This window comes from Meriones unguiculatus, chromosome 10 (genome assembly GCF_030254825.1).
Source record: "Meriones unguiculatus strain TT.TT164.6M chromosome 10, Bangor_MerUng_6.1, whole genome shotgun sequence".
In the NCBI taxonomy this organism is placed as follows: domain Eukaryota; kingdom Metazoa; phylum Chordata; class Mammalia; order Rodentia; family Muridae; genus Meriones; species Meriones unguiculatus.
The window spans coordinates 52,398,380-52,420,667 of record NC_083358.1 but is presented as its reverse complement, the minus strand read 5'-3'; the positions used below and the strand labels follow the sequence as shown (position 1 = coordinate 52,420,667).

At 45.1% G+C, this 22,288-nt stretch overlaps 1 protein-coding gene and 1 non-coding gene across 2 annotated transcripts; one reads left to right on the top strand and one right to left on the bottom strand.

Annotated features, from left to right (window-relative positions):
- Positions 1–846: 846 nt before the first annotated feature.
- Positions 847–21,595, bottom strand: Acadm (acyl-CoA dehydrogenase medium chain). The gene is made up of 12 exons (XM_021644447.2): positions 21,470–21,595; positions 19,137–19,224; positions 17,109–17,206; positions 16,944–17,013; positions 16,616–16,716; positions 15,815–15,895; positions 14,457–14,587; positions 10,447–10,555; positions 6,655–6,795; positions 6,026–6,121; positions 3,796–4,044; positions 847–1,474 (listed from the first exon to the last, which is right to left on the bottom strand). The coding sequence occupies exons 1-12, from the start codon at positions 21,497–21,499 to the stop codon at positions 1,403–1,405; spliced, it is 1,266 nt and encodes a 421-aa protein (XP_021500122.1). The 5' UTR covers positions 21,500–21,595; the 3' UTR covers positions 847–1,402.
- LOC132646161 (small nucleolar RNA SNORA15) lies at positions 18,092–18,229 on the top strand. The gene has a single exon (XR_009584286.1). It is a non-coding gene; the product is annotated as a small nucleolar RNA SNORA15 (small nucleolar RNA).
- Positions 21,596–22,288: the final 693 nt, after the last annotated feature.

Here is a 22,288-nt window from a genome sequence, read left to right as displayed (position 1 = left end):
CTAGGATTACAGACACACACACACACACACACACACACACATAGCCAAACCATCCTTCTCTGTGGGAACTAAGGATCCACTTGGCTCCTCTTGGCTATGCAGCAAGTACTTTATAAAGTCAGCCATCTCTGCAGCCCACGATGTCGTTGTCTCTAACATTTATTTATTTTGTGGTGTGCATGTGCACATGTGCAGGCCATAGTGTGCTTGTGGAGGTCAGGACAATCTGAACGAGTCTCTCCTCTCCTTCTACAATATGGGATTCAGGATTGAACTCAGGTTTCCAGGCACAGTGACAAGTGCCCTCCCTACCCACAAATGCATCTCACCAGCCCAGGAATGAAACCTTAGCTAGTGTAGGACTTCATGCTTCAGGATGCAGTAGAATTCTAACTCCCTTAATACTTTTAAAAGTAAAATTGGGAGTAAGAAAAACATTTTAAAAATACAGTCTGCCCCAGTGCTTGGAAGGTGTGGGTGGGTAGAAGGATTGGGGTTTAAGGTTGTCCTGGACTACATAGCAAGTTGGAGGTATTCTGCTATATGGGATGCTGCCATACATGGTGACATCAAAGCACAGAAGAATCAGAGAACATCCCTACTTAGCTTAATATCACTGTAGCACTCAATACCATACTCATAAATTGTGGCCATTATTTCCTGTCTGTATCTTCTGTGGTCTTTAATAGTAAGATCGATTAAAACTGCACACACATACATGGCACCACACACACAACACATACACATGACTGTTTTATTTCAGCTTCTTTTTAAAGTTGTGTGTGGGAAGCCCAACTGTGTACAACAGCCCAAGGGTTTGTACAAACCTGAAGAGTCACAGAAAAATAATTTAAGGTTAGCTTTATTGAATTATTTTAAGCAGGACAGGTGAAATGTTGATTCAGTATTAAGATTTTCCAGAAAATTTTTTAGTTTTATAATGGGAGAGAAAATGAATATATGATTCTTTACTCTTCTGTGCAAAACCAAGTAAATCTACTTTAAATCATTATAAAATGAACACATCAGCATGGACATGTTGTTTAGTCTTCGGAGCCTGATGGGTCCAAATCTGCCACATGTCTCAGTGTGTGTAGAGTCCTGTCACACGCGTGAGCATGAATGCTCCACTGTGCTTAGGAGATCACACAGCCAATGAACACAACTGAGGGGCAGCGGCACTGGGGACAAGTCGCTGCTCAACAGGCCCAAGCCATCTGGAGAGTCACCAACTTCAGGAGAGGAGCACTCCACCAGTGGAATAAATTGTACAGACCCATAATACTCATCTTTCATCTGATTTCCTCGGGGAGACAGTAAAGTCTTAGTTTTTCTCTGAAGCATAAACAGTGCTTGAGCTTTAGTTACTGAGAACGAAGCATCTTTCAGTAGCAATTTTCCTTTACTTTTTATACTTTTCAATGTGCTCACGGGCTATGATCAGCCTCTGAATTTGTGCAGTACCTTCATAAATCTGCAAGAAAAACACAAAATATTTTAAACACCTGGACTAATTTGATGTTTCAGCCCTATGGTTGCACCTAACTTAAATGTTATTTAAGTTATTTATCTATTTACTTATTTGGTTTCTTGAGACAGGGTTTCTCTGTGTAGCACTTACTGTCCTGGACTCACTTTTTTTTTTTTTAAATTCAGAGGCCTGCCTCTGCCTCCCAAGCGCTGGGATTAAAGGTGTGTTCCACCACTGCCCAGCTTAAGTAATATATTTATTTATTCATGCATTTGTTTATTTATTTCTTTTTCTAGACAGCATTTCTCTTTGTGAAGCCCAGGCTGTCTTGGAACACACTCTATTGACCATGTTGGCCTCACACTCACAGAGCTCCGCCTGTTCCGCCTTCCCAACACTGGTATTAAAGGTGTGCACCACTACAGACAAGCAAAATGTTCTTTTATGAGGACAGATTAAGTCATAAAAATTTATTTTACAAAGTCAGGAGGCAGGCTTAAGACATCAAAGAAAATTATACATTTTAAAATGTTTGGGAAATCTAAAGTTTTGTGTTACCAGAGTATTTATTATCTAACTTTTCTGAGCTGTTTTTAGCCGTATCTGCTTTAGTCATTCTCTGTTCTTCATATTAAACAAGATTTTCCCCTGCTGCCTAACGAACTGTTAAAGAAATCAAGACACTGGAGGCTGCCGGCTTTAGTTCTTCGTATCCCACTCTCATTCACGCTGTAAGCTTGCAGCCTCAACTGCTTGTTCATTCACTCTTGGGTGGTAGAGGCAAGCCAGTGGTTTACAGAGACAGTCTCAGCTTCTGGGAGAGGCAAAATGCTCAAGAAAGGCTGGCTGAGATGGGATAGGGTGCTAACGCAGTGCTCAGCTTTCCTGTGCTTGAATAAGGACTAGACTGTAGAGACAGACCACTGGGAAGACAAGATTATGAGTGACTTATTTTAATTTTACGTATGTCAATGTTCTGCCCCCATGGATGGATGTGGCCCACATGCATGTCTGGTGCCTGTAAGCCTCAAGTCCCCTGGAACTGTTGTTATAGATGGTTGTGAGCTCCCATGTGGGTGCTGGGAACACTCCCAGGTCCTCTGCAAGAACAGCCAGTGCTCGTAATTGCCAAAGTGCCTGGCCAGCCCTATAGTCTTCCGTGTTGATAGTTCTTGGGCTTTCCTTTTCTAGGGCTAATGACACAGGCTTTTCTGTTGTATGAAAATTAGGTCATAGACATCCAGAAAAGGCAGACATGAAAAGAAAAGGTAAAATATTGGATAATCCTGATTAAAATCAAAACAAACAAAAAAACAGAATTAAAACAGCAGCAAAAACCTGACCAGTTGCCCACATGCCTTACTCCAGCATTTTGCCTCTGCCTCAGACTTCCAATGAGCAGATCTGTCAGATCATCTTCCAGGGTGTGCAGGACAAGGTGGGGTATCAGGAATTCTGGGCCACAACTAACCACAAGAGAAGGTGTACATCTCTATCCTTCTTACAGAGTCACCTCAGGTTTTCTAATTGCCAACTTAATTTTAGAGTCAAGTATCAGTATCAGCTTCTGACTGTAAGTACAGTTTCAATTAATTCAAGAGATGTCAGACCAACACACAAGACAATACAAGCATGTAGACTTCTCAGAGACAAAAAAAATAGATTGTATTGGCTGAGATCTGAAGACTCCAAGAAGGTAGCATCACACCAGTGATACACACCTGTGTGATATACTGCCATTTACTGGTCCAGCCCTTTCCCTCTTAGCAGCTACAATTAATAAGAAACAACATTCTTTTTATGTGTTGATTAGTTATAAAATGTGACTCACACCAATCTAAAACTATCATTTATCATACTTAAATATTGTTTTGAGAATGATTTTGTTTTAAAAAAGATTTATTTATTCATTATGTATACATAGTTCTGCCTGCAGGCCAGCAGAAGGCACCGGATCTCACTATAGATGGTTTGGAACCACTATGTGGCTGCTGGGAATTGACTCAGGAACTCTGGAAGAGCAGCCAGTGCTCTAAACCGCTGAGCCTTCTCTCTAGCCCTTATTTAAGCACTTTTACATGTATTGTTTAGGTGAATACATGCTAAGCATTCATGTGAAGCTCACAGGACAACTTTTTGGAGTCAGTTCTCTTTTTGAACCATGTGGATTCTAGGAATCCAACCCAGGTTGTCAGGCTGGTGACAAGTGCCTTTACCCTCTGAGCCATTTCGCAGGTCCAAATGTTACTATTACCAATGGCTTGAAGTCCACTGTTGTCATTTGTGAATATCTGTTGCCTCAGAAACAACATTTTAGAACTCACCTGATAGATCTTGGCATCCCTCATCAGCTTTTCCACAGGGTATTCTGTGTTGAATCCATAGCCTCCGAAAATCTGCACAGCATCAGTAGCTAACTGGTTGGCGATGTCTCCGGCAAAGGCCTTCGCAATAGACGCATAGTATGTGTTCCGTCGGCCAGCGTCAACCTCCCAAGCTGCCCTCTGGTAACTGAGTCTAGCGAGTTCAACTTTCATTGCCATTTCTGCGAGCAGAAATGAAACTCCTTGGTGCTAGAATTAAGGGGGAAAACAGTTAACAGGTATCTATTGGCAGTATTTGTAATTGTTTTCTGAAACTTTTTTACATTTTATTTTGCACTACTTATGAACATCATCAGGACAATCAGCATGAATCTGCAAAACTAACAGACCCTGAGCAAATTGGCCAAGTTTCCCACCAATATCCTGTTATCTGTTTCTGTATCTATTTTTTTTTTTCTTTTTTCTCTTTTGGGTCTTTTGAAACAGGGTTTTCCTGTGTAGCCCTGAATATTGTGGAATCATTTTATAGACCAGGATGGTCTCAAACTCAGGAGATTTGTTTGCCTCTGCCCAAGTGCCGGGATTACACTCTTGGTTCTGTCATTTATTAGTTGGGCCTAATGTTCTCACATGTGATAAAGGGAAATGACAGTGTCTACCCCACTGTACTGGGGGCAGTGAAATGAGCTGGTACAGGCACCACACTTTCTCCATGCCTGCAATGAAGAAAGCACCCAAAGTGTTAATATAGTAGATATTCAGTGACTACTTGTTAAATAAGACTAAAGTTAAAAACAGAAACCGCATGTCACACGGAACAGCTTCTGATGAGACAGTAAGGGGGCACTATCAACAGCCCATGTACAATGTAACACTTTGGAGGTGTCACAGCGTAGAACAAAACGGAGGGAGGTGTTTGATTGAAATCCATGAGGAGGTGAAAGAAATGAAAGAGCAGATTTGGGGAAAGACTAAAGTAGAGAGCACAGCAAAATGTTGATAGAAGACTACTATGCAGGCTTAAGAATCCCACCTGCAGCTGGGCGTGGTGGCGCATACCTGTAATCCCAGCACCCTAGGAGGCTAAGGCAGGAGGATCTCTGTGAGTTTGAGACCAGCCTGGTCTACAAAGTGAGTCCAGGACAGCAAAGGCTACATGGAGAAACCCTGTTTCAAAAAACAAACAAACAAACAAACAAACAAACAAATGGTAAAATGAATCCCACCTGCTTCCTGAATTTTGAGAATAAAATGTTAATAAAGAAGAAAAGAGAAGAGGGACAGGAAGTGAGCTTAGGTTTGGAAATCACCAACAAATATTAAGGAGCCATCTTTAAATCCTAGCATGGTGCCCAGTGTGGAAGCCAATGCTAGAGAGAGAACACACAGAAATGCTCAGAGCCACAGGACCAGATGTAATCAGACAGCATTATCTTTCACCACTCCAACTTCACTAGAGAGCTGAGGCAGAAAGAAGTGAGGAGAAGGTCAGTCACTACTAAGGGAAATAATCATGGAGCCAGGTACATGGTACAAGCCTTAGCCCAGCACCCAGGAAGCAGAGACAGGTGGATCTCCGTGAGTTTGAGGGCAGCCTGGTCTACACATACACCTGCCTGGCCTAACAAAGCCATTTTTACCGAGAACATATATTAAAATATATAGCACAGTTCAGTTATACAGAAGGCACTTCTTAGATAAAAGCTTTTCCTAATATAATTTATAGGGTGAACAACTGTGAGCTGCTGCCAAAAGAAATATACCCTTACAGGCAAGAGTGAGGAGACCATAGAATCTTCTTCCCAACAAAACAGAGAAGATGATTTTATTCTTTGAAGATAATTTCTAAATATTTAGATGAAATGAGTGTCTTCAAATTTCAACCAAGCAAGTACACTGGTAAGATTTCCTCCTCGAGCACGGTCGGTGGCTGTCAGCAACATGCTTGCTGTACGAGCATGAGGACCGGAGTTCAGCTCCCCGGAACCTGTATGAAAAGCTTGGGTTCAGAGGCACCAGCCAGGAATCCTGGCACCAGCTGCAGACACAGGAAGATCCCAGAGCTCACCTAATCAAACCTGTGAGCCCCGGGCCAGTGACAGCAGAAGGACACCCAAGATGATCATCTGGTCTCGATGTGGGCACTCACCGGTGAAAACACACACACACACACACACACACACACACACACACACACTCACAGAGAGAAAGCGAGAGTACAAACTATTACCTCTACGAGCAGCTTTCCGAATGTTTTCCTCTCCAGGGCATACTTTGTAGCCTCATCCAGAGCTCTCTGGGCCAGCCCAACAGCGCCAGCTGCGACCTACAATATTAATATTGTGTGAAGCAAACACTGTCATCAGTCACAAGGCACATGGCTTGACTCTCTGGTGAGGGACAACACAAACAGGCAGTGGCGTCACGCAAGTGGGAGAGAGAACCCGGCTGGGAGCGCAGCTCAGTGCAGAGCGCATGCTTGGCCTTCAGCAGACCCTGGGTTTGTCCCATGCAATAAGTAAGTGAACAAATAAATGGGCTCACAGCCTAGACAAGTCCTTTCTGTTTAACCAGGGAGCCTTCCATGCACACATGCTAAGTGTGCAGCAGAATACACAGCGACCCACGCCAACAGGAACAGTCAAGGTAGGGGTGAACTTGCTAGAAATCTAGCAGAGAACCTTTTAGTATCTGCTAAATCAGTTTCCACTCTGAGCAGCAAAAGTTGAACTATACATAGGACAAGTGATAACCTCTCCACCGTTACTACAAAAGCAGTAACACCATACATACAACGTCAGAATGAATCTACTCGCTGAAAACCACAAACCAAAGCTCCTACCAACATGATCAGCTTACTGGAGGTCTGGTTCTATCAAAAGCCCCCATGGCAATCTTGAAACCAGCTCCTTCACCGATTAACACATTTTCCTTAGGCACTCTGACATCTTCAAAGGTGATTCCTCTTGTGTCAGAGCATCGCTGGCCCATGTTTAATTCCTAGGAAGATCACATAAGAAACTGTTAGTGTTGATCATTCCTTTGGGTCTTTTACAATTTTTTTTTGTAAAAAATTCACTTTATATCCTTCCTGTAGCCCTATCCCTCCACCCCTCCCAGCCCCACCCTCCTATCCTCCCCCTCTCCCATCCACCCCACCTCATCAAGTTGCATCAGGATTGATCTTGTCCTTTCCTCTGTGGCCTGGCAAGGCTGTCCCACCAGGAGGAAGTGATCAAAAAGCTGGTAAGTGAGACCCTGGCCGATGCAGTCCCCACTTCCCCTACTAGAGGACCCACATGAGGCCTAAGCTTTCCATCTGCTACATCTTTGTAGGGGGCCTAGGCCCAGTTCCTGCACGGTCCTTGGTTGATGCTTCAGTCTCAGCAAGCCCTTCTGGGCCCTGGTTAGTTGGCTCTGTTGGTTTTCTTGTAGAGCTCTTGTCACCTCCACATCCTTTTCTTTTTCCTCCCACTTTTCCACAAGACTCCCTATGTTTGGCTGTGAGTCTCAGCATCTCCTTTGAGGCACTGCTGGGTAGATTCTCTCAGAGGACAACTTTGTAAGGCTTCTGTCTGTAAGCTTAGCAGAGTATCATTCATAGTTTCAGGGGTTTGCACTCTCCAATACAGTGGGCCTTTGGCTGGGCCAGGCATTGGTTGGGCATTCCCTCAATCTCTGCTCTATCTTTATCCAGAATAGACAGAGACAGTAGCTGAAGAGAGGGAACAAGGTAGGAGAAGGGGCGCAGAGAGTTAAGAGGGTGGAGAACAAAGCTGAGGAGTGCAAGGGTGAGAGGACAGAGGCCTGTAGAGAAAAGAAAAATTGAGGGTGGTGGTATCTCTGTGACAAACTGGAGACCTAAGTCTGGGCAGGCTCCTGGGAGGGGGACTCAAGCAGAGATCCCTTTGTGCCTTTTTGCAGTTACCTAAAGCAGGGCCGCAAAGCTGAGCCTGTAGTACCTGCTCAATGAATTGAGCTTCCACAGACTCCAAATACTCCTGTCTCTGCCCATCTTCTGCAGCCGCCCTTCGACTAGAGTGGCAGATCCCAGGCCTGCAAAGCCTGGTAGGTTTTTAAACAGGATCTTTCTAGAAGTATGTGCCAGCCCCTGATCAAAACAGTATCTCACACACTGGAACAGCACTAACCTAAAGCTCTGTATGACGACTGTACTTTGTCGAGGTCTGAAGGCTGCCTTTGCTTAGTGGAATGTCACGTCATTTTGTGAACAAGCTTAGAGACTGTAATCTTCAGCAAAATGATGTACTGAAAAAATTATGGATTTTGCTTTCCCACTTTTGGGAGGGGCATGTATTTACTTTTTATGGTATGGGGGAGCATGATCCTGGCACAGAACATGTGTGGACATCAAGGGATGTCTTATGGGAGCTGCTTCTCTCCTCCTACCGTGTGGGTTTGGGAACAGAAGTCAAGGCGTCACATTTGATGAGAAGCGCCCTTACTTACCGAGCTACCTTGCTGGTCTGCCTCCAACCCTGCCCTGTTTTGTGTAGGCACCCTCTGAGGGATGTGTTCTAAGATTTTTAGTGGACCCTGGAAACTGTGCATAGTGCCGCGTCTTTTACATGCAATGCATATATATATATATATATATATATATATATATATATATATGTATATATATATATATATATATATATACCCGGCTCATGAATTAGCACAGCAAGAAGTTAGAAGAATGAGGTCAGGTGGGGTGGTGCACGCCTTTAATCCCAGTGCTCTCGAGGCAGAGGCAAGCAGGATCTCTGTGAGTTCCAGACCAGCCTGGTCTACAGTGAGTCCAGGACAGCCAGAACTACACAGTGAGACCCTATCTCAAATACGCTAAAAGTACAAAACCAAATAACCAAAACAAACAAACCAAAAAACCCAAAACGCTTCTTAGACTCATCTCAAAGCATATAGTTTCGAAGACATAAAACCTTTTGACAAACCAAATCTCACAGATTTACAAATAGCCATTTGTTTAAAAGAACATTTTAGGAGGCTAAATGGCTAATAAAATATCTGCGACCCCCTCCCACTGGAAAGTAAATCCACAGGGGTAGAAATTTTTATCAGTACCCAGCATACAGTGTGCACTCAGTAATACATATTGATTCAGATAGGCTTTCCTAAGTGCAAATGGGATTCGTTCGAAACAGCAAGACAACATTAGTTGTCACCAGTTCGCCACTGGTGAAGCACAAGCCTTCCACTTAGGGAAGATGGGCACAGATGGGGCCTGAGTCTGCCAGGAACCATTCTTAAGGGGGAGCGCAGGATCTGCCACACAAACACCCAAACACCAGTCTCTGGGAGAAGAGCGACTGCCCACAGCACCCTACTCTGTATATACATGGGAGTCAGTACTCTATTTGTAAGGTGAAGTCTGCCTTCAACATTTTCTCCTTAAAATAAAGCATGCTGTGGCACCAGAAGTTGCCCAGGCCACAGCCCTACAAGAGTCTGTCAGTAACAGACACTGGCATTGATCTCAGGCTGCCTCCTGCCTTTGGGACTCGGTAAATCATTTATTTAGATCTCGGTCTCTGTAGTCAGTGACCATCAGACTGACGTAAACAGCACATGGCGTCCAGCCTTTAAACTGCTGTGACCTGAAGAAGTCCCGCCCCTGCCTCCCTTCCTGAGACACTCTCAGTACATAGTCCAGGCTGGCCTAGAATTTGTGACCCTCCTGCATCAGCCTCTGGAGTACTGAGACAAAGAGTGGGCACCACCATGCCTGGCAGAAGTGATACACATTTTACAAACCAAAGCAACACATTTCTAAAGAGATCCAGTCACAACAGAGGGTTCTGTAAACATCGAAGTTTCCTTAGAAATCTGTTTCATATTAACTAGCAACTAAAGTTTGTCTTTCTAGTTCGGCCTAAGGAGACCAGCTCCAGCATCTGACCAGGTAGTTCACCTTTCCATATGGAGGAGGAAGACAATTTGCTCCAGTAACCTTTGGGACTCTGGCTTGATTTCTACAATTTCCCCTTTGCCATAGACGCAGACATTGTTCATCACTGATATTTTTCTCTGAAAACTTCATTTTGCGAAAGCACTTTGTTCCCCGTTTCAATCTTAAGCCGTGCCTGTGAGCTCTCGGCAGGACGACTTAGGCCATTTCTTTCACTTGTTGGGACATCTTTTACCCTCTGCCCCCATGAGACTGGATGCTCAGTGGGTTATTTAACACTCTCTCCCTCCCACATCCCATGCCATCGATGGACACCCTCACATGCCTTCAAACTACAGACGCTTCTGTTAAGGCTGTGGGATAGTGAGTAATCCACCTACATCCCATGGCTCTACCTGCTCTAGCCAAAGCTTGTGCCGATGCAGTGGGAAGGAGGGAGGAGTCCTCCAGGTTCTACCCTCCACCACGGGGCACTGTCACGGCACCCTGGCTTCCGTGCACACCTACAGCCGACATGAATGTGCTCTGCCTCTAGAGAGCTCATCTTTCTAAATGACTTCAAAGATTTCTCAGTGACATAGAAACTATGTCCCCGATATCATCAAGATGCAACTGGATTCTTATTCCAACTTAAAAGTATTCTCATTAAAGGAAACAACCATTTTGACACAGCTGAAGTTGTACTTACGGAGGTGACGGTTGAGAAACAGACTGCTCACCTTCTTTCCAATGTGTATTCCTGGGGTGTCGCCTTCCACAATGAACCCAGTGAAGGCTTTACTAGCAGGCACTTTAGGATCTGGGTTCGAGCGTGCCAAAAGAAAATACCTAATGCACACAAACCCACAATGAAGGCAATTATAATAAGGCACACCACACGGTAACTGCTATCTCAGTGCCGCCCACCCCCAAACCCCGGTGTCACTATCCCCACTTGACAGAAGAGAGGATGAAGAGTTAGATGGGCTTCTAAACTTGCACAGGTACCAGTTTTACCAGAGCACTCAAACATCTATTCCCCAGCTAATGTGGTTCTTAACTTTGGGGTCTGGGAGAGTTATTCATAAAAATTCCTTCTGCGGAGACAATGTGCCAGTAAACTTGTGTGTTGGAGCTGGAATGCTTCTCTCTGGGCCAGTCTTACGTTTCACAGGACAAGCAAACAGCAAGCCGAGCCCAGACGTCACTCCTGCTGCTGTGAGGGCTGGCAGCACAGCAGTGTTCAAGCTCTGCCTCAATTATTAGCGATATTTACTGGCTCTCCCGCAGAAAGACTTTTCCCAGAAAGATTTAGAAGAAATAAAGTATGAGGGAGAAGAAAAAAAAAAAAAAAAAAAAAAAGCAAGTTCCTTTTCTGAACCACCACATCCAAACTACTTTTCTTTATATCCTGATACAGACTGGGTTTTTGGGAGCCCTTATAAAAGGATAAATGTACTAAAATCCATAGCCCTAAAGAAGGTAAACAACAAGTAGGACCCTAGGGAAGATGCTTAATCCTCCTTCAGAAGGGCAAACAGGATAGACATTGGAAGTAGGAAAAGACAAGGAACAGGACAGGAACCTTCCACAGAGGACCTCTGAAAGACTCTACCCACCAGGGTATCAAAGGAGATACTGAGACTCATAGCCAAACTTTGGGCAGAGTGCTGGAATCCTGATGGAAGAAGAGAGAGATAGAAAAGCCTGGAGGGGACAGGAACTCCACAAGGAGAACAACAGAACCAAAATACCTGGGTCCAGGGGCTCTGCAGAGACTGATATTCCAACTAAGGACCATGCATGGAGAGGACCTAGACTCCCTGTTCAAAGGAAGCCCATAGGCTGCTCAGTCTCCAAGTGGGTTCCCTAGTAATGGATACAGAGACTGTCTCTGACATGAACTCAGTGTCTGGGTCTTTGATCACCTCCCTCCTGGGGGTTGCAGCCTTGCCAGGCCACAGAGGAAGACAATGCAGCCAGTCCTGATGAGACCATATAGGCTAGGGTCAGATAGAAGGGGAGGAGGTCCTCTCCTATCAGTGGACTAGGGGAGGGGCATGGGGGAGAAGGAGGGTGGGTGGGACTGGGAGGAGATGAGGGAGGGGGTCACAGCAAGGATACAAAGTAAATAAATTGTAATAAATAAATATATAAATAAAATTAAATAAAAAAGGACAAAAAAGCCAAATGGCTTAGAGGTAGAATCTACAGTGAGCCTTGTGTTCATGCTATTACTGAAAAAGAGAGAGACTTGAGTATTTTATTCTTCCTTATGCAATGAATTTATTTTTATGCTAAAAACCCCAGTAATTTATTAGTTTATCATCGACTATGGTTTTATTTAGTGATAGAGAAAGACAGAAATTTATTTTCTAATTTCATGAATCACTGAACTTGTCTTTTTTGGGAAGAATTAAATCAGTTCTTAAAACTATTATTATTTAGTTGCATTGTTATATTTGTCTTGTTCAATTGTCATGGCTTTTTAACTTGCTTATTACTTGCTGATGTGAGGATACTAAGTAATTCTGTTATTCCCATCCCCAGCCTTTGTGCCTCTGCACCATGAGCTAGCATTTGGTGAGCTGTGCAGTACCCCATCCACACATGGATGCCTTTCCACACTGCATGACACAGAAACATACAGATGAAGAACTTCTTCAGAGGCAGCTGTGCTGGGTCACAGCTGTGCTGGGTCACACCTATGATGCTAGCATTTGGGAGGGTAAGGCAAGAAGATCACCATGAGTGTGAGGCCAACCTATGCTCCACAGTGATTTTCAGACTAACCTGAGCTACAGAGTGAAACTATCAAACAAAACAAAACAAAACAAAAACAAACAAACAAAAGACAATCTTTTTTCCAGGACAGGAAAATTAGTACCATAATCTCCTACAGTAATTTCAGTGAGAGCGGTCCCATCAGCTTATACATCTGAATGTTTAGCCAGCAGGGAGTGGAACTGTTTGAGTGAGAAGTATTAAAAGGTCTGCCTTATTGGTGGGCTGGCCTTGTTGGAGAAAGCGTGTCACTGGGAATGGGCTTTGAGGGTTCAGAAGCCCATGCCAGGTCCAGTGTCTCTCTGTCTTCCTGCTGCCTGAGATCAGGTTGTAAAGCTCTCAGCTAAGCTCCGGCACTGTGCCTGTCTGCTTCCTGCCATGATGGCTGTGGACTAGCCTCTAAAGCTGTGAGCAAGCCTCCAGTGAAATGCTTTTTCCTGAGAGGTGTCTTGGTCATGGTCTCCTCACAGGAATGGAGGCAACTAAGTCAGCCTCCAACCCTCCTAGGTCTGTGTCATGTACTTATAACAGTAGGTAAAAACACTATTTTCTAAGACAATGCATGTGGGCCCTATTACTGGAATGACTGTCCTTATAATTAGTTAGGGCTTACATTTTTCTAACTTTCATTCTAAATTAATTCTAACCCATCTTTCTGAAGTAACCATTCAAGTGTACTCTATTTGATCTTAGTCAAATGGAACCTATCACCTATCCATCCCCTATCTTTCCTTCAGTCTGTCTATCCACCTGTTTATCCATCTGTCTGTCTATCTGCCTACTGACCTGTCAATCTCTCAGTGTGGCCTTGAACTTCTGATACCCCTACCTGTCTCCCAAGTGCTGATGCTCCAAGGCACATGCCACTGCCCCAGCTCTGCTCCTCTTTACACGAACTATTTCAAAAATTACATTCTAAGCTTATTTCAAATTGACCCAGACAAAATGTGTCTACGCATGTTCCAGAGGCTTCCCCTAACAGATCACTTAGTAGCTTCTGGACTGTCCTTGGTCTTAACTGTGCTCACTCCTGGCTGGGGTTGGGCTTCTGTTTCGTCAGCCTGAAATCACTGTCCATGCGCACATCTCTGCCCTACCTCTGCCTTCCCACCAAATTTATAGTTGTTTATTAAGCGTTCCTCTTTAACAAATGATCAAGTAGTTTTCTCAAAATTCTGTATTTATGTAAATGGCTTTTGATGTTTAATGGAACATTATATCATTATGTTTAGACCTACACATCTGCAAGTTTTAGATTTTACCAACATCAAACACTGCCCTCTTTTGCATATAAACTGATGTTTCTGTCTTTTTTTTGAGACAGTCTCATGTGGCCTAGGCTGGCTTGAACTTGTATGTAGCTGAAGATAACCTTCAACTTCCTGATCCTTCTACCTTTGCTCCAAGTGCTAGAATTACAGGTGTGCACTACCATAAATGGCTTGCTTTATTATTTCTGTATGATGCTGGGATCAAATCCAGGGCTTTGCATGCTAGAAAAGCACATGACCACAGAGCTAACCCCCAGCCCTGTGGCCCGGGTTTTAAGAACCCCTAGCCTCTGCTGGGAATGGGTGCTACGGCACAGGGCTTGCCTGGCATGCACAGAGCTGCAGGTTCAATCCCAGAGCTGCAAATTCACCCAGAATCAGAACAACACCCTACTGAAGCTTTCTGCTTCCCTTCGAGTGAGGAAGGGCTAGTGCAGGGGATGGGCAGCGGGGCCTGCCTGACACAGTCCGGAAGACTAGCTATTTTTACTGCACTTTACACGTTAGACTTAAGTCAATCTGGAAGAAATAGCTCTAGGTCTTAAAACAGAGCCTGAGTCACTGAGATATTCATAACCTTGGATGGACCTTCCAGTCTCAACACTACGACACTACGGCTTGCTTTACCTGAGAAGGCTTAAACAGAAAACAAGAAAGGAAGCCTGGGGGAGACGCGCCAACCGGAAGCAGCATACCAGTTAGCCTTCCCGCCGTTGGTTATCCACATCTTCTGGCCGTTGATGACATACTCGTCTCCCTTCTTCTCTGCTCTGGTCTTAATGCCAGCCACATCAGAGCCTGCTGAGGGCTCCGTAACACAGTAGGCCTTGGATACACAGACAAAAGAAAAACAATTCAATGTTACTTATTAAACTGTGACTATCTGGCAATAGTATTATTTCATTTGTTTTGTGGTTCTAGGATAGAACTCCAGTTCTCAAGTATGCTAAGCAAATGTTCTACCAGTGAGCTATACCCTGGCCCCTGCATTTTGTCTTTGAAGGCAGTATTATAAATGAATGCCTAAAATCACAATGTTCTTAGAAAATCAAAAAATTGCTCAAATGTTAAAACATTTAATACTTTAAAACATTTTAACTTCATGGGATACCAATGAACTATAGGAAATAGTCAAACAAATTAATTAAATTCAACTTAATATATGCTGATTTATTTGCATATTTGCTGAGTATCTCCTGTGTAGTAGGCTTTAAAACCAGATAGGAAAACCAGAGCTGAAAGGCAGCCTGCACTTGAGATTTTCACAGGGTGACAGGGTAGCTGTGCTAAGTGTAGGCATTAAACCCCAGGATTTGAGAAACCGCGTCCCTGAGCTGATGCTTAAGTCAAATCTCAAACAGAAAGAATATTCTGTAGAAAAAGAAAAAAAAAAAAAAGAGACTAAATATTCTCTTTAGAAATAACTGCATGAGATGAGGATAAGAAACAGGATAGGGCTGGGACATAGCCTAGCACACATGAGGCCCTGGTTCAGTCCCAGTACAACATAACTGGATATGGGCAGTAGTACCCGGCTGTGATCCCAGCACTAGAAGGTGGAAGCAGGAGGAACAGGAGTTCAAGGTCATCTTGGCTACACAGTGATTTCAAGGATAGTGGGATGCACTGAAGAAAGAGAGAGTGGGGGAGTCAGAGTGACAGCACAGAGATGGGGGAGAGTTCTTCCAGTCTCCCATGTGCTGGGATCAAAGGTGTACACCACCCTGACCAGACAGGAGCATTGTGAATGATGAACGAAGCAGTTTCTCTGTGGGAGAGTTGAAGGACAGTCTGAGCTTCAAGCAAACAACCAACCCACACAACTGCTCACTTCTGGAGCTGCAGCCACCACATTCTGAAAGCAAGCAGCAGGACAAGCACAACACCATTCTGGAATCCACAAACAAGTGGATTCTCCCTCATGGGGATTGCAGAGACACTTTCTTGACAGCCCTAAGCGCCTGCTGACTTCTGTCTTCTCTGAAGATCAGAGCCAGCAGCTCCTGGCCCACTTCCTGGGAAAGGGGAGTGAAGCCCAGCGGAGCATACTCACACACATCATTGGCTGCTCCGTCATCCTCCCCAAATATTTCTTCTTTTGTTCATCATTTCCAGCAATAATCACAGGCATTTGCTACCAAGGAGAATCAACATGAAAAGAGCAAGATATTTTATTAGTTACAGAAACACAGTTCAACAAGTAAAAAAGAACTACCTGCCTCCCTGAAAGGAGTAAATTCAAAGCCTTGGCATTTGCAAGAAGACACAGTTACTACCATACACTCCTCCTGAGGTTATAGGTGTGGCTTGCTGGTGATATACAAGACTGGCTACATAAGATGCTCACAGATGAACTTATGTGCCTTAGTATGTACGGCACACCTCCTGCAATGCCTGGTACATTTCAGCACGGCAACTGAGCAGCAGGCCCACAGGATGGCATCTGGGCTGCCCCAGGCCTCGCCTTTGCCTGAGAATTTCCATGAACGTCGTAGCCAAAGTGTACAGCTTCCTCACAGGGACCCGGAACTCATTGGCGACATCAAAGCCACAGAGATAAAGCTGTGCAATCACAACTCCAGGCTAGGTGGCAAGTCTTCCTTATCATTTTTTATGGCGATGAACCCAACTTCACTGTTAGTGTCTCGTTAACATCTTCTTAAATTGTAATTTTACTTACTTTGTACATGTGTGCACGTGTGTACATATATGTGTGCACAAGCTTCATCATGGAGGCCAGATGACAACTGGTGGGAGTCCGTTGTCCCCGCCCATCACACAGTTCCCGGGGCGGAGCCTTGAACTACTGGGTGGCCTCACCAGCCCCAGGTTAATTATTTTCTTAGTAACTTACCCCCAGAGAATTCGCTTCAATGGCAGTTTGCACCCCTGTACACCCATACGCCAGCTCTTCGGTAATTAAACACGCATCGAAAGTTCCCAGTCCGAGACCACCTACGGCGCCGAGTGTTACAATGTGAAGAACAAACACTCAGCACACTCCAAACCAGCCAGATGCGGGGAAGATGCCTGTACTCTGAACCGAGGACCAGGCTCCCGAGCAGGCAAGCGCTGCTTCCCTCCAAAGAGGGAATCGGAGGCAGAGGGCCACTGACCGGCGACAGCATTTCAGAGAATGAGGGGTCCTTAATTTTAGGACTAACCATGTAAAGGGGGCTTACCACAACTCTCCGGAATGTGTGTGTTGATCAAGCCAAGCTCCCAGGCTCTCTTAATTAGAGGGAGAGGGTACTGAAGGGAGAAGGAACACGGTTATACTGCACCGGCAACCCGGCTGGTTACACCATCTCTCGGTGCCCGGCCTCTCCCTGCGCGGTGATACCTACTTCACCAGTTCTGTCGTATTCGGCAGCCACTGGGATTATTTCCTCTCTGGCAAACTTGCGAGCAGTTATTTGAAATTCTTTCTGCTGTTCAGTCAACTCTAAGGGAAAATTATTTTGAGAACATCAAAAAGAGGAAATCAGGTTGAAGAAACAAGCCCTCGAGGCTGGGATGTGGAGGTTTGTGTTTATCGTGACATATGCTTCTGATCGCTTCTGACCTCAGGGCGCCGTCTAAAGAAATAGGACACACCCGGGCAGCACGCAGTAATAAAACTTGTCTCAGAGAGTTACAGAAGAACATCAGCAGCATAATTTAAGTTTCACTTTGCTTTTCAACCCCAACAGATTTAAGAATATAAATTCTCACACATAAACTGGTAAAATCAATGAGAAATTTCTCCAAAAATAATAACCACATAAAAAAACATGTAAAAAATCCTCTGTATTACCAACAGGCCATATTCAAACAATTCATTTAGTGGGGTGACTATGCTGTGTAGACCCCTGGGGTAAATGTGGGTTGTCAAGGGCACTTTTGTAGAGCTGTGCTATCATAGCGTTTCAATGCAGGTGCATCGTGTGAAAAGTAAGGCTGGAATAAAGCTCAGCGCTGGAGCACTTGCCTGCCTATCCTGTGCGAGGCCCTGGATTCCATTCCCCCCACCCGGGTGGGGGCAGTTGAAGGTCTTGAAGGTCGTATTGGGTATTTCAGGCAATTAGAGTAAGAGCCAAAGCATAGGAGAATGAGCCAGGTGGGGTGGCACGCACCTTTACACCCAGTGCCCAGACTACAAAGGCAGGAGGATCTCTGTGAGTTCAAGGCCAGCCTGGTTTACCATGTGAGTTCCAAGCCAGAGAGAGATACACAGTGAGACCCTATCTTAAGAAAAAAGAGGGGGGGATATTTATGACTGCAGTTATCATTTGTAGGGACATAGGAGATAAAGAGGTGGATCAGGTCCCTCATCGGGAAGACAAGGAGACTAGGGTGGCACTCTGTGTGCTCCAGCCAGCTGTTCACACAGCCAGACACCCTGCAAAAGTAACGTCTTCCTTTAAGACCTGGCATGCGCTTCTGTTGTTGTTGTTTTAGTACATTGCTACTAAAAGTGAGTACAAATACCAAAGAAGGAACAAAAGAGCAGGAGACAAAGGCAGAGGGAGGAGGTGACTTCCTCTGTTTATATACATATATACGTTATATGTATCTAAGATGTATTTTTACTCAAGTATACTTGAAATAATCTAACCCTGGACAGCCTTCAGACTGCCAAGGGGCCAGCTCAGCCTTATAACTTTTCAGAGATGAAGTGAGCAGACAAAATGATTTCCTGGCTAGAGGAAAGGTAAACATTTGAGACAAAAAAACAAAAACCCTTTAGGGTGTGAAGGACAGCAAAACTAGGATTTACCTCACATTTTCAACCTGAATGCTTCAGCTTATAAAAGGGAAGACAAATGTCACCTCTTCCTGCAGCTCCACACTCTCCCTGGCTGCAGGCCAGAGAAGCTAATGCTATCAACTACTGATAAATTGAGCCTTTTTTTTTTTTTTGAAAAAAAAAATTGAAAACGTGCTTAGAGAAGTATTTGTTGAGGCTGGCCTGACTACTCACACCTTTAATCTCAGGGCTAGGGAGGGAGGGGTTGCCTGATCTGTGAGTTCCTAGCTTGCCTCTCTCTTCACAGAGCTCTAGCTCGGCAGAGCTACACAGCGAGTCTACCTCCAAAGAAAAAGAAAGTATTGGCTACATTTAACTTGTAAGTTGAAGACAAAGCACAGATATTCATAGACAGATATTAATTTATCTGGGCTATCCAGATAAATAGCAAAAAGAGGAAGAGTACTATAGATACAGCCAACACTACTGAATGCACAGGCGCAGCAGGAAAGAATGCGCTGCTGTAAACAGAAGAACCAAGAGCCACAACCAAGAGCCACCTGTGGGCGGCGACTGGCTCTACTCACTAACAGACAAACATTCCAAACACAGATTTCCAAGTCAAAGGATGGGATGGAGCACATACCAAAACTAAACCCTACTCCCGGCTCCTGCTTCAGAGATGCTTTCGTGTGCTGTGCTCGGCACTGTAAGTAAGAAACGCTTCTCAGGACCTGGAAAAAATATACACAACAAGTAAGTTTGATAAACTTCATACCAAAATGAAGAACACTGGCCAGGCCACCGAGGTGGCTCCGTGGGTAAATTGCTCACTGTGTAGACGAGGACGAGTTTAAGCTCTGGAACCCACACAGGGGGAGGAAACAGCCTGACACTGCTGTCTTCTAACCGCCACTCCTGCTTTATGTACTTAGAGGTCCACACTGACACACCCACACCCAAATTATTACCTATAGTGTCCATCACAAGTGAGCTAGGCATTGGTATGGCTGCTTTTATTCAAGAGCTCTGTTTATAAAGTCAATGCTACATAAATTAGAATTCAAATGTCAATTAGCAGCTAGACAGACATCTATCCATGAAGGAACTGCTATTTAACTTCCTATTTATTGTCATTTGTATGTGTCTACATATATGTGTAGAGTGCCCGAAAAAGCCAGAAGAAGGTGTGGGATTGCCTGGAGCTGGAGTTAGATAGTTGTGAGCTGGGAACTTCAGTACTGGGAAGCAAACTACTGAATGACAAGAACAAACAAACCATAATCAGTTGCTCACTGGAAACCCCCGCCTGATGGGTGTGTGTCTGTGTGTGCGCGTGCAAAGTGCAAGTGTGTGGGTAGAGGTGGCTTAACAGAAATAATAAAGAAACAGCACATGGTTAAGAAGTTAGCATTGTTCTGACAACAGTGTCCTTGGCTTTACAGAAGCTTTTTGGTTTCATGAGGTCCCTTTTGTTGATTGTTGCTCTTAGAGCCTGTGCTGATGCTGTTCTGCTCAGGAAGTTGTCTCCTGTGCCAATGAGTTGTAGGCTTTTCCCCACTCTTTCTTCTAATAGGTTTAGTGTGTCTGGTTTTATATTGAGTCTTTGATCCAGTTAAGACGTTAGTTTTGTATAGGTGACAGGTATGTGTCTACATGCGCTTTTCTACATGTAGACATCCAGTTAGCATACCACCATTGTTGAAGATGCTGTCTTTTCTCCATTGTATGGTACCTCCCCTATCAGTGGAAGGGGAGGGAAGGATTGGAGGAGACGAGGGAGGGGGCTAAAGCTGGGATACAAAGTGAACAAAATAAAAAGAAACTAGGGTTGCAACATTTAGTCCTAGTTTCTGCAAACACCCATCTCAGAACAGTTCTGAATACACACCTGAATAATAGGGCTCACTAATCCTAGTGGATAATTCAGAGATTATTAAAATAAGATATCCAGGCCAAAGTAGCAGCTCTTGGAAGGCAGAGGTAAAGCTGTGAGCTCTGGACCAGCCTGGTCTACAAGGTGAGATCCGATATAAACAGGCAGTAAAGACGACATTCTGTAATCATAAAAGTACTGCCTCTTATTCTTTTCGGCTGTCTGCCAAAACAACAGACTTCCAATATGGAAACAACACTGACTTTAGTCCTCAAATCTGCAACAACACAACTAAATAACACTTTCCTTAGGAATGAAGTTTTAGCTTTATAGCAGTGTGCAAAAACAGAGAAAGGAATACGCATTTTCTGATTAGTTATGGGGCTAGGCTTCCTTCAACTTGTCCTTGGAGGTACCAAGAAACCTTTCGTTCTGTTGTCACAATTAAACATAAACTTAAAAACCTTTCAATTTCTCCTTTCAGAGCCTGTTAACTTCTTTGGTAATAGGGGGAAAAGGGTCAATCAATACAATGAAATAATTGTAAATCCTAAAACTACGGCTTTGGGGCCCTAAGGCAATTTTAATCCAGTTTTAGGTGGCATGAATGGAATGCTTGTTTGAATATCTCGATAATCTGTAGGATATCAAGAATCTAGTGGCACAACAGAGCTTAGAAGACGAAATGCTGGAGGGTACAGACAAACTTCACCAAAGTTCTCCGGTTCTCTTCCCTTCCGTTTTCTGGAAGGGTGCCCGCACATTACAAAACGCGGGCACCCTAAACCTGGCTTGCGCACACCCAGGACCACAGCCTGTTCGGATTCTAAGGCCCGTCCACACCCGTAGCGGCCGAAGGACGCCCTGAAGCCTTCCTGGGGTGGGGCTGTAATGAAAGTTTGCTGCGAGTACTCCCCTGTGCTTGAGCAGGGTTCTGACGCCGGGTTCCCACCGGAGTCCGGAAGGGTGGATAACAGGGACGAGCGTCTGGACCCCCGGCCGAGGGCGCAACAGGTCCTCAGGACCACGCCTGCAGGGGCCAGCGGCCGGAGGGCAGCGCGGATCCACGTCCCCCCGCTCCCGCCCGGCCGGCACCCGCTTACCCTGCAGCCTCTGCGGAACGCCGCTGCCATGATGACTGTCCGCTCCGCAGGCTCCGCTCTCCGCAGGGTAGCCCGCCTTGTGCATCCCGGCCCCGCCCACGGGGGCGTGGGCTGGGGCAGTGTCAGCGGAGGGAAGTCCCGGCTCTGACCCCGCCCAGGAGACTGAGGGGCCCAATCCTTGCGGGAGCCTGGGCATCCTGGGATAGCTGGCCGGCCTCTGCCACTCGAGCTCCAGAGGTCTGTCGGGAGGGCTCCCCGGGGGAGCTGGACCCGAATCCAGGCCAAAGGGCGCAGCGGACGTGTCCCCGCAGTCAGCTGTGACCTTTACTCGGAGAGTCAGATCCGTATGGCTTCAGTATACACTGAGCGTCAAACGTTGCTTGAGAGCGAAAGAGTGCTGGTGCTTCTAAAATTTTGAGCAGGAATTTAACTGCTTGCGCAGCAGGGCATAAGCCAGGTGGCCGAGAACAAAGATTACTGAGAGTTTGCGGCCAGTCAGAGCTAAGTTACAACTCCTAAGCAAACCAAAGCAAAAGAGCTTTCGTGACTTCTATTTTTCTCAACATTTTCAAGGTTACTTATCCACCCGTGTGGATGTGGAAAGCGTCCTTGGGAACGCAAGCTGGGTCTATCCAAAAGCTCCCCAGCCTGTGAACACTGGGAGTAAACATTTTGCTCACTAGTTCTTAAATTTTGCTTTAAAGTCAAATTGTCTTTCAGTTAGACCTACTGCCTGATATGGTGGCTGGGCTGTTATGTAGGGGTCAGGCACCTCAGCTGCCAAAGCTTAAGTGAAATTTGCTGTCAGTCCCCTTGCTC